The sequence below is a fragment of the Lethenteron reissneri genome, chromosome 42 (genome assembly GCF_015708825.2).
Source record: "Lethenteron reissneri isolate LAM-NWPU_2019-01 chromosome 42, ASM1570882v1, whole genome shotgun sequence".
Classification (NCBI taxonomy): domain Eukaryota; kingdom Metazoa; phylum Chordata; class Hyperoartia; order Petromyzontiformes; family Petromyzontidae; genus Lethenteron; species Lethenteron reissneri.
In genome coordinates this window covers 6,214,000-6,227,949 of record NC_083820.1, presented here as the reverse complement: position 1 = coordinate 6,227,949, position 13,950 = coordinate 6,214,000, and the positions used below count along the sequence as shown (strand labels likewise).

The following is a 13,950-nucleotide window of genomic DNA, read 5'->3' as shown; positions in this document are numbered from 1 at the left end:
CGCTCCACCACGGCTGCAACCCAATAGTATAATTGTACTGTAATTATATTTATCCAGTCTCAAGACACTTTAGACCAATTACATTAGTGTTTGACTTCATGTGGGAGGAAATCATAGAACCTGAAGGCAACCCCCCCCCCCACCCCCATCGAGGGATAACACTTCAATTCCTACAAAGTGCCACTCACTTGAATAACCCTCTAAGCCAAACGCTCATAAATGGAATTGGCCAAAATAGTCTTGAGACTTAGGCTTTTCTAGAAAGGGAATTATTAGACATCATTATTTAACAATGTATTTACTTTTGAACGTTTTAAAATGTAAATTGTATTTTGTATTGCTGTATTAACAAAGTAATACAATTAAAATATAGTATTACTGACAGTTTCTAAAATGTAATTCCACGTATCTCTCCGTGCTTCTCGTGTTGTTCTGTGTCGTTCACGACCACGTTCAGAAGTAACCACGAACCGTGGTGGCAGGGAGTAACGCGCTCATGAACACACTCCGCTATTTTTTGGGCACACAGTGTTATTTTAAAACCGTAGACGCATTACTTTTCACAACCATGTTCACCGTGGGACCTTCACCTGCTTTTAAATAATCATACATCCAACAACACCCAGACTATAGCCCGAACCAACAGGTGGTTGGTTTGGGCAATACCCGTAATTGAAAAACCCAACCAATTATCTTAATTACATTTACGTTCTCGACTTGAAGCTTTCGTGACTGCAAGGAATAATATTCGTAGGTGTTTTCGGTAAAGTCACGTAGGTAAAACATCAAAATTAATAAAATAATAAAATAAAATAATTTTTATTTAATTATTTTATTTTATTCATTTTGATGTTTTACCTTCGTGACTTTACCGAAAACACCTAAGAATATTTACGTTCTCTTCCACCTCCAACCAATAATAATTAACACGTGTCACGCGCTGCGATGACGTCATAACATCCGTTCAATTGCGTGACGTCCCTAGAAGGGGAAACAGTGGGGAGGGGGGTGGCGATCACGTGGGGGGGGGGGGGGGTCACGTGGGGTGGTGGGGTCACGTGGGGTGGGAAATAGAATCGGATGCAATCGATTCCATTAAATCGCACGCCGCTCGATTAAATTATTAATCTGCGCCGCCGGTGCTTAGTTTTATTTAAGCAAAATATTTTCAATCACGGCCCGGTTACGATTGCGTGCGATGGTGGTTGACGTTGTTGGTGATCGCGGCAGAGATATTTACCACGTTTCGAAACAACGTCACGCAACATTTTCAACCGGTTGCGATGACGTCACGGAAGGGGGCGGAGCTAGCCGATGACGGTGGGAGAGGGGGGCGAGCGGGGGAGGGGGAGGGGTTAAGCGGGGGCCACGTGGTATGACAATTGTGGGCCGGATGGGGGGGGGGACCGGAGATTGAGGGGAGGGGGGGGAAGCGCAGTCACGTGACGCTGGTTGGCGGGAATCCGCCGCAAGCCGGCTCGCGCTGGCTGCGTCGCGCGCAGAGCCACCCCTCCCCCTCACCCAAAGTGCCCCTCCCCCTCTCTACCCCGCCCACACTGTCACGCCTATATAAGGCGGGGGCCGAGCACGAGGGCATTGTCGCTGCTGCTGCTCATCTCCACGCTGCGTCGCCCACTGCACTCCAATTCCGACGCGTAGACTTCAATGGAAAAAGCCTTTGTAAATGCTTTTTAAGGTAAATGTGTGTTTCGAGCGTGCGCGTTATTTGTAAAACGTGTTTTAATGTGGGTATGTGTGCGCGAGTAAATTTTTTTTAGTGTTTAGCAACGAATGTGTAATTAAATAAAGGTCTATCCGGTGTATATATATTTTTTTACATTTGTATTCCTGTCGGACGTGGCCAGAAAAAGCCGGTTCCGTTACGTGGCGTGGTGTGACTCATTGTGTAACGAGTCGTGCCAAACTACTACGTGGATTCAATTCGTGCGTTACATGACGTACGAGCATTGCCTGCTTATGTAATCCTTATAAATGTGCGTTTTTGTTGGCGTTGATCGCGTCTTCTGTCCGTTTAAAAAATATATATATTGAGTGAGAGGAAGGTTCCAAATATACGTGGCACGGAAATGTTAAATTTAACCATGAGTTTAAATTTTACGTTTAAAAAAAAAGTTTGTTTCCCAAACCTAACGTCTTTTTTTTTATAAACGAAAGGACACGTGTAACCTTTGAATGCGCTTAGTCTTTGTGTTAAATATTAAACCTGCCTTTCATACAGGACTTAATAAAAATGTTCTTGAAACCGGAAGCCTTAAAAAAACTAATTTAGTAAAATAAACTAATTCTGTAAAATATCAGTCTCTTAATAGTGATTGTTTTTTCCATAAATGTTCATACAACTTTTAAAATAAAGTACGCGCCATTATACGGTTTATTACAAAGTTAACTGCTTTCCATATGAACTTTGGCGTCTCGAGAAACTTAATTCACTGAGATGGCTATCGTGCATTATGCAACGAGTTTCAAAAAGATGAACCCAATTTAAAAGCGGTACTCTTTGGGTCCGCTTTGAAATCGGGTCCATCTTTTTAAAAAACACCCCTGTGTTTATGCTTCTATTATATCACGAAACTTGTCCAAACTTTATACCGGTGCCGCAAGTTTTAGGATGTGGGCGAATTCGTGTCCTCGATTTTACAATGTGTGGCACCCATGCGCTCACTTTTTAATTACAATGTAAGGAACTTGTGATTGTCTCCTAATGACTGCTATATATTTTGCGTGGTGGGTGGCCTCTCTCTTACTCCAGGACACTTACTCAAACCAGACTGAAAAGGGCCTCTTAGCGGGTTCCCTTGTTCATCTGGAGCACTACAGAGAGCCCCCTTGGCGACCTCGGTGACGAAGCCCTTCTGTTGAACTCGGATCTTTTTAATTTCACGGTAAGGTCTTACGCGATCGTCTTTTTTTTTCGCCCGAACCCCATGTGCAACAAAAAGCCACTTTGCCCATTTTAATTCTCCAAATATATATACATATACGTATTCACATGCTGGCTCAACGGCGTGTGGTGGCTGTGAAGTGTAGGGTACGGTACACTTTTCCATTGTGTGACCAGTGTGGAAGAGTAGGCCAAATATCGATGTAGGGACTCTTGACCTCCCTTAAGTGACGGCCACAATACATTAGTAGTCTTAATTGTAGAGCTTTAACCTGCTATATATATACGCACACCAAGCGTTCTTGCCAAAAATGGCGGTACTGCGTCACCATTTGGCAACCACCAATCAAGAAGAATGCGGTTTAAGAATTGGAGGGGGGGGGGCAGAGATGGGTTATGTAAACGTGGTAACTCGAGTAGAATTCCTGGCAGAAATTGAGAAACCAGGATGGACAGTAGTGTTGGCAGCAAACCTCTATTAGGGGTTTACCTTGGAGGGGGGGGGGGGGTGTCGAAGTGACCTGTAAGTGGAACTAGCCTGTCTGTTAATGTTTTGGGTGTAATCAGTTTGAGCTAACAAATGAGATGGGTTTTAGAATACATCATCCAACTCGACTTGTTAAAATAGCTACTTGCCACACTCCCATCCATACTTGGAAAACCCCATGAGCTTTTCCTGTTAGAGTCGCTCCAAGTCTACTCTTCCCCACCATCCCAAGCACTATGTTTGCAGTTGTACTCCCCAAACTGTCCTCTCCTGAAAACACATGTATATTCAATCTTCACTATGGAAAGCATTCTGTTTCAAATATTTTAGTCGCTTTTCCACAGTGGTTTTGTTGAAATGGCTTTGTTTAGAGTTGTTGGTACTAATATTTCATGTTGAAAATTGCTTGGTGTTGGGTACATTAAAAAATATTTTGCTTGGCAAGCAACTTTAAGAGTGGGCTTTAATTTAAGCAAAATTGGCATGTATGCTTGATGAACGGTCTGTTGCCCCTTAACAATACCTGCATCAGATTATGCCAGCAAGTACACTGAAATCACTACACCCTCATGAAAATGCTGTTGTGTGATGATAAAATGTTGGCTTTGTGGCGCCTCATTGTCCTCTGGATTATACATCATTTGCAGTCTAGCAGGCCACGGTAGCAAGTGGCATTGAAAGACTCCCATGCACAATATAATTGAGCTTCTTTGCACCCCTCTTTCTCTTCCCAGTGAAAATAAGTTTTAAGGGAGCCATGTCTGGACTTGAAACAAGTGAGCTGAAGCTGACTCCACTGGAGGATGACGTGAGCCTTCATGATATGCTGGAGGCCCGCATCCAAGAAATGAGAACGGTATGATGAAAAAAAGAACTACATAGAATCGTCCTTTTCAAGTAATAAAAAGTCCCCCTTAAAAACTGTCTGAAATGCGTGTGACACTTAATGTTGGTACGGCTATGGATTTTTAATTTTGGCCAGAGTGGGAGAAATGGAATGCCCATATCAACATTGATGATTAAAATGCTTTAAAAATGGGATATGGGAATTCATGAAACTGAAACGAGTGCTCTTTTTTTTCAGTCTGCTACTGGATGAAGGCCCTTCCTAATCTATTAGTCATGAAGTGGGGGGAGGGTGGTGGATAGGACCAGTTCTACTACTTGCCATTGTTAGCTGTGGCTGGAAATTAAACTATAGTTACTGCTTTTGTAGTGCTATGTCCTATCCACAATTCTGACACTCAATTTTATAGTTAATAAATATGTTAAATCCCAAACTTGTGCACCTGCTTAAACGTTGCTTTAAATATATAACTGCAAAAGTGCCTCAACGGTTGTAATGTTGATTTTTTTTACGCAATTGGAGTTGGGCTCCTTTATGTGAAGCAACCTGTTTGCCTGTGTACATGGAGGTTGGAAAGATGGTACAGGATAAATATATTTTAAGACAAAATTGAAAACTTATCTTAAAGTAAAAAAAATGGGCTATTTAAAATTGTAAGGGCTTCAGGACTTTGCAATCTTTGAGGTTGATCTGGAAAGAATGCCTCTATCCTACTCGTGGTCTTTTAGGCAACACCTCCTGCTGCGAGGGTGGTTTTGACAAGAGTACTATTGATTTGAAATGTAATGCAGGGCAGCTGCGTGGGTCCTTGTGCTTGCATGGGATCAATTGATCAGTTTGTGGGGGTTGGGCAGCTATTTCAGAGTTGCCAAAATATGCCCTTGACTGAGAATTTGGTTAAATATAAAGTTAAGACATTGAGTAAACGGATTGCTGGGTGCCTTTTTTTTAATGGGCTTTCTTAATGCGGGTCGTTCCTATTGTCACCTCCCAGGATGAGAAGGATGCCTTCTACGTGGTGGACCTGGGAGACATCGTGAGGAAGCACCTGCGCTGGCTCGGCACCCTGCCACGTGTGCGGCCCTTCTACGCTGTCAAGTGCAACAACACACAGACCATCGTACACACCCTCGCCACCCTGGGCGCTGGCTTCGACTGCGCCAGCAAGGTATGTTCAGTGTTGTGGGCCATTGTTGTGATAAGCCTGAGAAAAGGGCTCTTAAACTATCCCAATAATAGTTGGCTACACAAAGGCATCAAGACAATTGGAAATAACTGCTTGTGAAAATCGTTTGCTTTACAGATGGAGGAAATTGGTGGTTTGATGCAAAAAAATGCTCATATGGATGTATTTAAAAGAGTTGTATATTAGAATCCATCGGTAGTTTTTAATATTTTTACTGCAAATGCCATGTTTGCAAGGAAAAGTCATACGTTTTAAACCCAGTGCACGAATAGCTGTATTGGCAGAAACCAGTGCATTTAGGTGTACATGTCCATCTGCCTAGAAGCACGGTCTTCACACACCTAGGTTTATTTGACCTGTTAAGGATCCTTTACCCACTTCACCTATTATCTGTATTTGTTTTGGAACACCTGTGATGAACTTTCATCATTTGAACAATACCTCGTTGTACACTGTTATTGCTTGGTATTTATGCTTGTATTTAATGGGCATGTAGCAATTTACTATAGCCCACCCTTGCGACCAGTTGGTTTCCTTGTAAATTAGAGGGATCCAACTCGAAAATATGTGTCCGGTGGCATTGTGAATTAATCGCATAAAAAGTTTTGAATCTTGTTTAAATCCCATTGAATCTTATTCCTACATGAAATGTCAGTTGTGAACACCTTGCACAGATTCTGCACCTTTGTGTCTTTACATTAACTTTTCAAATCTTTTTTTTGTGCAGGCGGAGATAGCACTGGTGCAGAGCCTTGGTGTGAGCGCTGACCGCATCATCTATGCAAACCCCTGCAAGCAAGCGTCGCACGTGCGCTACGCGGCCGAGCACGGCGTCAACCTCATGACGTTCGACAACGATGCCGAGCTGCACAAGGCAGCCCGCATAAATCCTAATGCCAAGTGAGGATGCGCCCTCCCACACAGCCCAGCTGTGTTTTAGTGACCATTTTTATTTTGGTCTGTCTTTGGCTAGTCTGACGACCAGTGGCACATTAGTAGAGTCCTTAGTCGGTGGATGTCATTTCATCATTCTCCTTGGTATTTAACAAATGCTCAACATTTAGTCAACTTATTAAATGTTTGTGGGGAGTGCGATTTTGTCCCCCTCCACCCATAGCCAATCCAATTTGGTAAACTCTGAAGATTTTATATATATATAAAAACCATTTTGTTTTGGGGCACAATTTTTGTCTGACATAAAAAATGTATTGGCAGAAGGATCTAATTTTTGTCTATCCTGTGCAGGATGGTGTTGCGCATCGTGACGGACGACTCGAAGTCCATCTGCCGCTTCAGCATGAAGTTTGGTGCCAGTTTGAAGGCCAGCCGCCAACTCCTGGAAACTGCGCGCAATCTGGGTGTGGATGTTGTGGGCGTGAGGTGAATATTCGCATAAATAAGGTTGCGGTGTCCTAGTCAGCTATAACTGCTCTATCCTGGTTTTGATTTTGGGTTTCAACTGTCTATGATAAAACTGCTAAATTTATATACCAAGTTGGTCCCAGACGCAGGTCGCCAATGACTTGACAAAAAAACGTACTGTAACATTTTTCACAATTGTTTTATATCTAATGTCAAACGTTCCTTAAAAGGTGATTAAACCAAGCTTTTGATGTCAAGTAGTTTAACGTCTCCCTGGGGTTTTGATAGGATGTTGCACTACTAGCTGCAAAGTAAAAATGGTAGTTTCGCTTATGAGTGGAATGCAATAATTTAAATTTGCTCGGACAATTGCTACTTTGTATACATTTACTTACATTTGTTTAGTTCCAACCATGCACAACTTATCAAGTGTCAATTCTTGCTGGTTGCTTTAAGTCGTAGGCATAGGACTTGATAATGGATAAAAACGCTTATGTGATGCATACTGGTTTTGTGTGGCTATAGATGGACTATTTTTTCCTGATCTCTATTGGTTTATCACCAAATTGTTCCAGTAACATCGGAGGTCAAATTTGCTGTAAAAGATTGCCATAATCGTCGCCAATTTCCCAATTTAAACGTTTGTACTTTTTGGCTTCCATGTAGCTTCCACGTTGGCAGCGGCTGTCAAGACGCACAAACGTATGCACAGTCCATTGCCGACGCCCGTGTGCTCTTCAACATCGCTGTAAGTTTCCCAGATAGTTAGCCTTGGGATTTTCTTTGTTGGTTGTGACCTAATTGTTTCTTTTGACTGCGTGCTAATTAAGGACACTTAACATGTATTCTCAACCTGCAAAATCCCTGTTGCCCAATCTTGATGTAGCATACTGCACAGGTTACCAATATCAGTTACTATTACATGGAAAAATCTAAACTATCAAAATGGTGCATGTGAAAGCTTCCACTTGGTCGCTTTTTACACTTATAGTCTAATCCCCTAAATGCCGAATTCCTAAATGGACTGGTTTGCTAAATTTTTTATTGTCATTGTATGTGCAAAGTGGTGTTCATTTTAAATTAAATCTTCAATTTAAAAAAAAAAATCGGCTTGAGTATTGTACTGCTGAAGCAATGAATCCCTGCAGTCACGAAAGCTTTAAATCGAAATACATTTTTTAGCTTGTAGGTTGATGTTTTAAATGGGTCTTGGAACCTATATGACATTGGTAGGTGTATCTTAATGCAATTGCTAATATGTACATGAATGCTTGTTTGCAGGCTGAAATGGGTTTCAACATGAATCTGCTGGACATTGGAGGAGGGTTCCCTGGCTCTGACACAAACGCAAAGTTGACCTTTGATGAGGTTGGTTTGTTTTTAACATTGATTTAATGAGTCCTATTTGGAAAGTAGGTTTATTTATTTTTTCCCCACTTAAGTCGCGGGTAATTTTCACCATTGGAGCTTTGGGCGTAGAGCAATTGTACATTGTGACCTACTATAATCAATGACATCACAGGTTGTTAAACTCCTTTGTAGATTATTAGCTAATACCCCCCTGCAGATTAACTGTTTTAACCACTATAATCATTCAACTCTTTTTCAAACTTGGTGACAAGCACACCGGTTAACGAGCCTACCGCTACCCGTTCTTACCTCTCCAGTACATAAGGGTATCCTTCCCATCTCGAGCTTTAACTTTCGTGAAAAAAATTCTATAGTTTCTATTGGCAATGGAGATGCCACCATAATTAAAGACGAATAATCAAGATGGGGAAATGTTCTCTGTTAAACTAACAAAATATGCTTTACAGTTGTTGCCATTGGCCCATGAGATCTGTTAATGCACCAATGGGCACTTATAAACTGGCCTAGGACTCTCTATTGTACATCTTAATTAGTACATAGGCATTGGTTTTAGCAATGTCATTGGCACTACACCTTTTAGAATCGCTGGTTGTTGACAGCTTGACTAAGTTGCTACTTTTGGATCTTTGTGCGTTGTTATTTCTCTCCAGATTGCTGCTGTGGTGAACCCAGCTCTAGACTTGTACTTTCCAAAGGGCTGTGGCGTAAACATCATTGCTGAGCCTGGCCGCTACTACGTGACCTCTGCTTTTACTCTGGCTGTCAACATCATTGCCAAGAAGACGTTCTCCAAGGCCTCCGCCAATGGCAAGTCATTGCCGTTTTCATGGCAACTGCTTTGCATTTTGTCCTCTTTACGAGGCTGCTGTATTTATTCGGCTGGGTTGATGATGGCAGATTTTACTGGGTGCAATCCAGCTCTTTAAGAAGGGTTTTATCACTATCTCCAAAGCTGTGGGCACAGATGGCCAGAACTAGATTTGTGAATCCATTGGCAAATTTGAGTTTCCCACTTGTTTTTTATGGGTACTCAAATTTCATCCACTTGCAAAAACTGTTTACAAGCGAATTGGTCAAACATCGCAATGCAGGCTTTTCTGGATCTGAACTTTTAAGAATGCTTTATGGAAGGAGTGGAATGGTTACCTTTTTTAACCCTGACCACCTGGCAATCTGTTCCTGCATCTTTTGAGTAATTGGCTGTTGGCAGCAGCTGTTGTGCTAATCTCCTTTTTTAATGTGACAACTTTATCACTTGTTTTGAAATGGATTGTAATTCTTACCTTGTTTAACCTTTTCCTTTTGATCTTGTACAACAGGAGGTGAAGAGCCGGTGCACATGTACTATGTCAATGATGGCGTGTATGGCTCCTTCAATTGCATCCTGTTTGACCACGTTCAACCAGATCCCATTGTTTACAAGGTAAATGTTCCACATGTTGCTCCATTTTCGGTTATGGCCAGTGGCTTTCAACAGCTGCTATGGGGAAGGCAGCTCATTCAAAGCACAAAGCAATAAAGGCAATCGATGTGAGGATTGACGGCACTGACTGCGGATTATTTGTGCAGATAAGTGCAGTTGGCTGTATAGGTTAACTAGACTCGTGGAGCTGTTCAGTCTGATTAACATGATCTGCGTTTAGTGGAAGATTTGGAAAATATTCTAATTTTTGTTTGAGGTGCTGATGAGCACATCGATGCACAAACTTATTGATTCCTCCCCTCCATAGATTCCTCACTTGTCACGATTTGGACGTCTTGCTAATATACTGCATGTTAAATCTAGACTTGTTAGTAGAAGCATACAATCAACTGTTTTTCATGAGCTTTTGCATGTACAATTTAAGGTGCAGTGAGTGCAAGAAAATATTTAACTTTGGTTTTATCGGACATTATCTGGCATCAGAGGGGAATCTCGTTCTGCTGAGCCAAAAATAGTCTTGAAGATGCATATCGTTAAAAGAATCTTCATGTGGGCTGCCCTTTTGAAGATGTTTTTTTTAGTCTTCTGGCTCTGCTTTACACTGACATGAACAGTACCATGCGAGAATACCCCCACAATACAAAAGATTGTAACCCCCACACTACCTGCATGATTGCAGGCAAGCACCTTTTGACTCCATGCTTTGCATGGTTGTCATACCATCCGAGGGTCAAACTTGGCGAGTTGTGACAAGTTAACCATGCTTTGGTCAGATTTGTGGTGGATCAAACTGACCTGTGCATTTTAATGAGGGCTAAACAGTGGAGGACATGACCTTTTCTTGACCTTTTAAATTTGGATCTATTGTTTCCAGCATCAATACAAGTGTCTGGCTTTGTAATTTGTTCTGGTTAGATGGGTAAAATTTATATACCTCTGATAACGGCAAACATTTGGCATTTGAGGTTGTGCATGTTGAAATAAACTTTTTTTTTGTGGCGTTTACAGCATGTTGAGCCAGAGGAGCCAATGTTCGAGTCGTCACTGTGGGGCCCCACTTGCGATGGGCTGGACCGCGTGGTGGAGCGCATGCAGCTGCCAGAGTTGCACGTGGACGACTGGCTGCTGTTCCGCAACATGGGCGCATACACCATGGCGGCTGCATCCAAATTCAATGGATTCCCCAAGCCTCCGCTGCATTATGTAATCCGCAATGCAGACTGGTAAGTTGAGGAATCTACAATGCCACCTGCACCATGATCACAACACCAAGCCACTTTAACCACTGACTTCACCAGCGGCTCTTCTAAATACTACTATAGACACCGTCGACACCTAATGATGCCTCTACTACTAGAGGCAGATTGCTCGCTCAAACATTCCACAGTAATAACACTTGGTGTACTATATGTAATTCTTAACTTGAGTTGATGCATGTATCATTGCCATTATCAATACACAGCTAATTAAAAGGAAGGTGCAATCCCAACTTGGGGTAATAATTGTAGGTGTCTATGCTACCCTGTGCTTGAAAGCTTAACTAGTTAGACAGCTTAACAATGCCTTAATAATTAACAAATAATTGCCACTTAGACTGTGCACCCCCCCCCCCACATAAAGTTACTAAACCTATGTTATTGCCGTAAAAAAATGTATTGGTCATGCATCGCAACCAAGTCATTCCATGTCCCCCCCCCCCCCTGCCTCCCGTTTGCAGGATTGCAATCCACGAGCTGCACAGGTCTCTCTCCGAGATGCGTCCCTGTGGTGGCGAGGACGAGGTGGCCGTGCCGCTGTCTTGCGGTCTCGAGAGCTGCGAGCCAGGCTTCACGCCACCCTCTGCCGCTTCTGGCGTCAATGTCTAAATCCTGACTGTGCTGGGGTGTTGGGGGCATCAATGAGGCCAGCCTGGTTTGGGGGGGGGGGGACTGCTAGGTGCTAGGCTTGATGGTGAAATTAATCTTTTTTTTTGGCCTGACAAATGTGCCACCTACTCCCCCCCCCCCCCCCCCCCCCTTGATGTACTACGATTCACCAAGCGCATTCCCTTGTTTTCTAGATTGACACTTGCACATTTGTTTGGAGGGCAAAGTGGGTGAACAAAGCATTACATTCTTAGTTAACGTTCCTTGTGGGATGCTGGTTATTATATTTTGGTGCTTTAACAAATTGTGCGCACTTCTCAATGTCACTGCCCCCCACTGTGTGCACATCAGCTGAGGGGAGGTAATGGTGGTGTATAATTGCGGGCATAGCTTTGTCGTTGATTTGACAAGTTGCTGGGCTGTTGCCTTATTGCTGCCGAAGGCATTTTCATATTAACTTGACAAAACCCACCTCGTGTCAATGCAGCGTTTGGCTTCTCCAGAGTGCCAGGTCATTGTCCTTATCTCTCCCCAGCTTTGCAGATCCTGTAGTTTTACAATTGTGCACACTTCCATTTCACAGCGCTGTTAAACGCCAAACGAAAAGCAACAAAATGAAGGCCAATTGGGGGAGGGGGCTAGAAGTTTGGAGAAGGCACACGAGCCAACCAAATGCTACCTCTAATCTGAACAAACTTGCCAACCCAGCCACTAACCCCACTCGCATATCCCCAACCTGATCTTGGTCTCTTGCAGAGCAGCAGCACTCGTTTTCCCCATTATGCTTTTAAGCTTTTTTGACCGATGCTGGGCATTTAGTCAGCGAAATGGGCTTGAGTGGTGTGCATTACATAGGCTGGGGTGTCTGTCTGGCACACCTCAAATTTTGTAATTGGTTTGCAATCGCATTCACATTAAACTCTAACCTGCCACCATTCTTCCCTAATTGACGCATTACAAGTGTGTAATTGTGGAACGCTACGCTCCTTTTCGTGTTGCAACAAGAACACTTTATTTTTTGAGCTTGCTTTACATGATACGAGTTGGAAAATGAGGTCCACTTGATCCTATGTGCTGCGTAATTTAATGACCTGCGACTGGTGATTTAAGAGTGGTGTGAAAGGACGTGGCCAAGTCTTGGCAAAACCCATTGGGTCGGCCGACTTAATTTAGATGGTGCTCCCCCATTTTCTAAGGGTTGGCTGGCGACTGAACATTATCTTGAAGGGGACCAGGCTTAACATTGTGCACTCGCCATGCCCTTAAAGCCGGTGGTTTTTGCTTTGAATGCAATACTTATGACACGTTTAGGGAAAGTCATTTGTTTACACAAAGTTTTTACTCCTTGACAGTACTAACTGTAGTGTGACTGTAATAAACATTTTAAACTTAAATCTTGCATTTACGTAGTGTTTTTAATATCTACATCAACGCATGGAGCTGGTTTACATGGATGGATTGGTGTTAAATCCAAGCCTGAAATTGCTAAACTGGTTTTAAGAATTAACAGGGCTTAGGTATCGACGGCTTAATGAATCAAGTCCATTAAATGTATCGGACTAGAAAGCCCAGTGCGGGTTTAATCGGACCTTACTGTTACTACCCAACTATTGGCACAAACTTTAACATTCTTAGATTGGGGTTTAAAAATACCCAGGTGATCGGCACTGCTACCTTTAACTTCTCATCGGAAATTACCAGAGGTGGGACAAAGTCATTGTTATGCAAGTCCAAGTCGAGTCTGAAGTCATCAAATTCATGACTCGAGTCTGACTCGAGTCCAAGTCACATGACTCGAGTCCACACCTCTGGAAATTACTGACGAGCATAACTTTAGTTTCCGATTAGGTTATGTTGTAGACGAACCCAACTTGGCATAAATTAAAACGCTGGAGCATGCCACTTTTTACGATTGCATGAATACGTTGATTTGCGGCGCTTCAAGTACGCTCTTGCTAATCCTATATTAAGTGCCCGACAATTTTGGTCCAATCCCCAAATTCTGGGTGGGTACACGTACAATTTCCCGGTGCGAGCTCTTAAAACGTTACCGTTTTCGTGTGCTCGAGGTCGACAATTGTGAGCAGCTTCCCCCTAGCGGTTAACATGGTCCGCTACACGTCTTGACATTAATGAATGGTTTGGGAGCACGCGATTATTCTGTGATCATGCGTTTCGTGTACTGTACAAGTTTGGTTCGCCAATGTTTTTTGCCGATTTGTTTTGAATGCAGTTTTACGTGAGCACTTGCACCCGTACACCAGTACCACGTTGCAATTATCACACCACTATCGCATTGATCGCCACTGTCCTGAGTCTTTAAATGTAGCCTCTCTAACGGCCACGAGTGTACTCTTAGGTTATTTCGGTAAAGTCGCGTAGGAAAATAAAATGGATCACGAGTGTGAAGTTTAAAACGGGATCCGTATTTGCCGCCGTCACCACCGCGACCAACATTGTCACCAGCGGACTCTACAATTCCCACTCATCGCTGCCATCACCATCAC

General features: G+C 42.9%; 1 protein-coding gene across 1 annotated transcript; it reads left to right on the top strand.

Annotated features, from left to right (window-relative positions):
• The first annotated feature begins 1,529 nt into the window (after window positions 1-1,529).
• On the top strand, window positions 1,530-12,837 carry LOC133352876 (antizyme inhibitor 2-like). The gene is made up of 12 exons (XM_061568857.1): window positions 1,530-1,696; window positions 2,771-2,903; window positions 4,124-4,245; window positions 5,231-5,404; window positions 6,150-6,322; window positions 6,668-6,802; window positions 7,451-7,532; window positions 8,066-8,152; window positions 8,806-8,962; window positions 9,475-9,578; window positions 10,587-10,801; window positions 11,296-12,837. The coding sequence occupies exons 3-12, from the start codon at window positions 4,147-4,149 to the stop codon at window positions 11,441-11,443; spliced, it is 1,374 nt and encodes a 457-aa protein (XP_061424841.1). The 5' UTR covers window positions 1,530-1,696; window positions 2,771-2,903; window positions 4,124-4,146; the 3' UTR covers window positions 11,444-12,837.
• Window positions 12,838-13,950: the final 1,113 nt, after the last annotated feature.

Excerpts from the sequence above, each read along its gene's own strand:
- LOC133352876 (XM_061568857.1), top strand. The coding sequence starts at position 4,147 with ATGTCTGGACTTGAAACAAGTGAGCTGAAGCTGACTCCACTGGAGGAT. Across the intron at positions 8,153-8,805 it reads CAAAGTTGACCTTTGATGAG|ATTGCTGCTGTGGTGAACCC; the intron begins GTTGGTTTGTTT and ends ATTTCTCTCCAG. Across the intron at positions 10,802-11,295 it reads GTAATCCGCAATGCAGACTG|GATTGCAATCCACGAGCTGC; the intron begins GTAAGTTGAGGA and ends TCCCGTTTGCAG.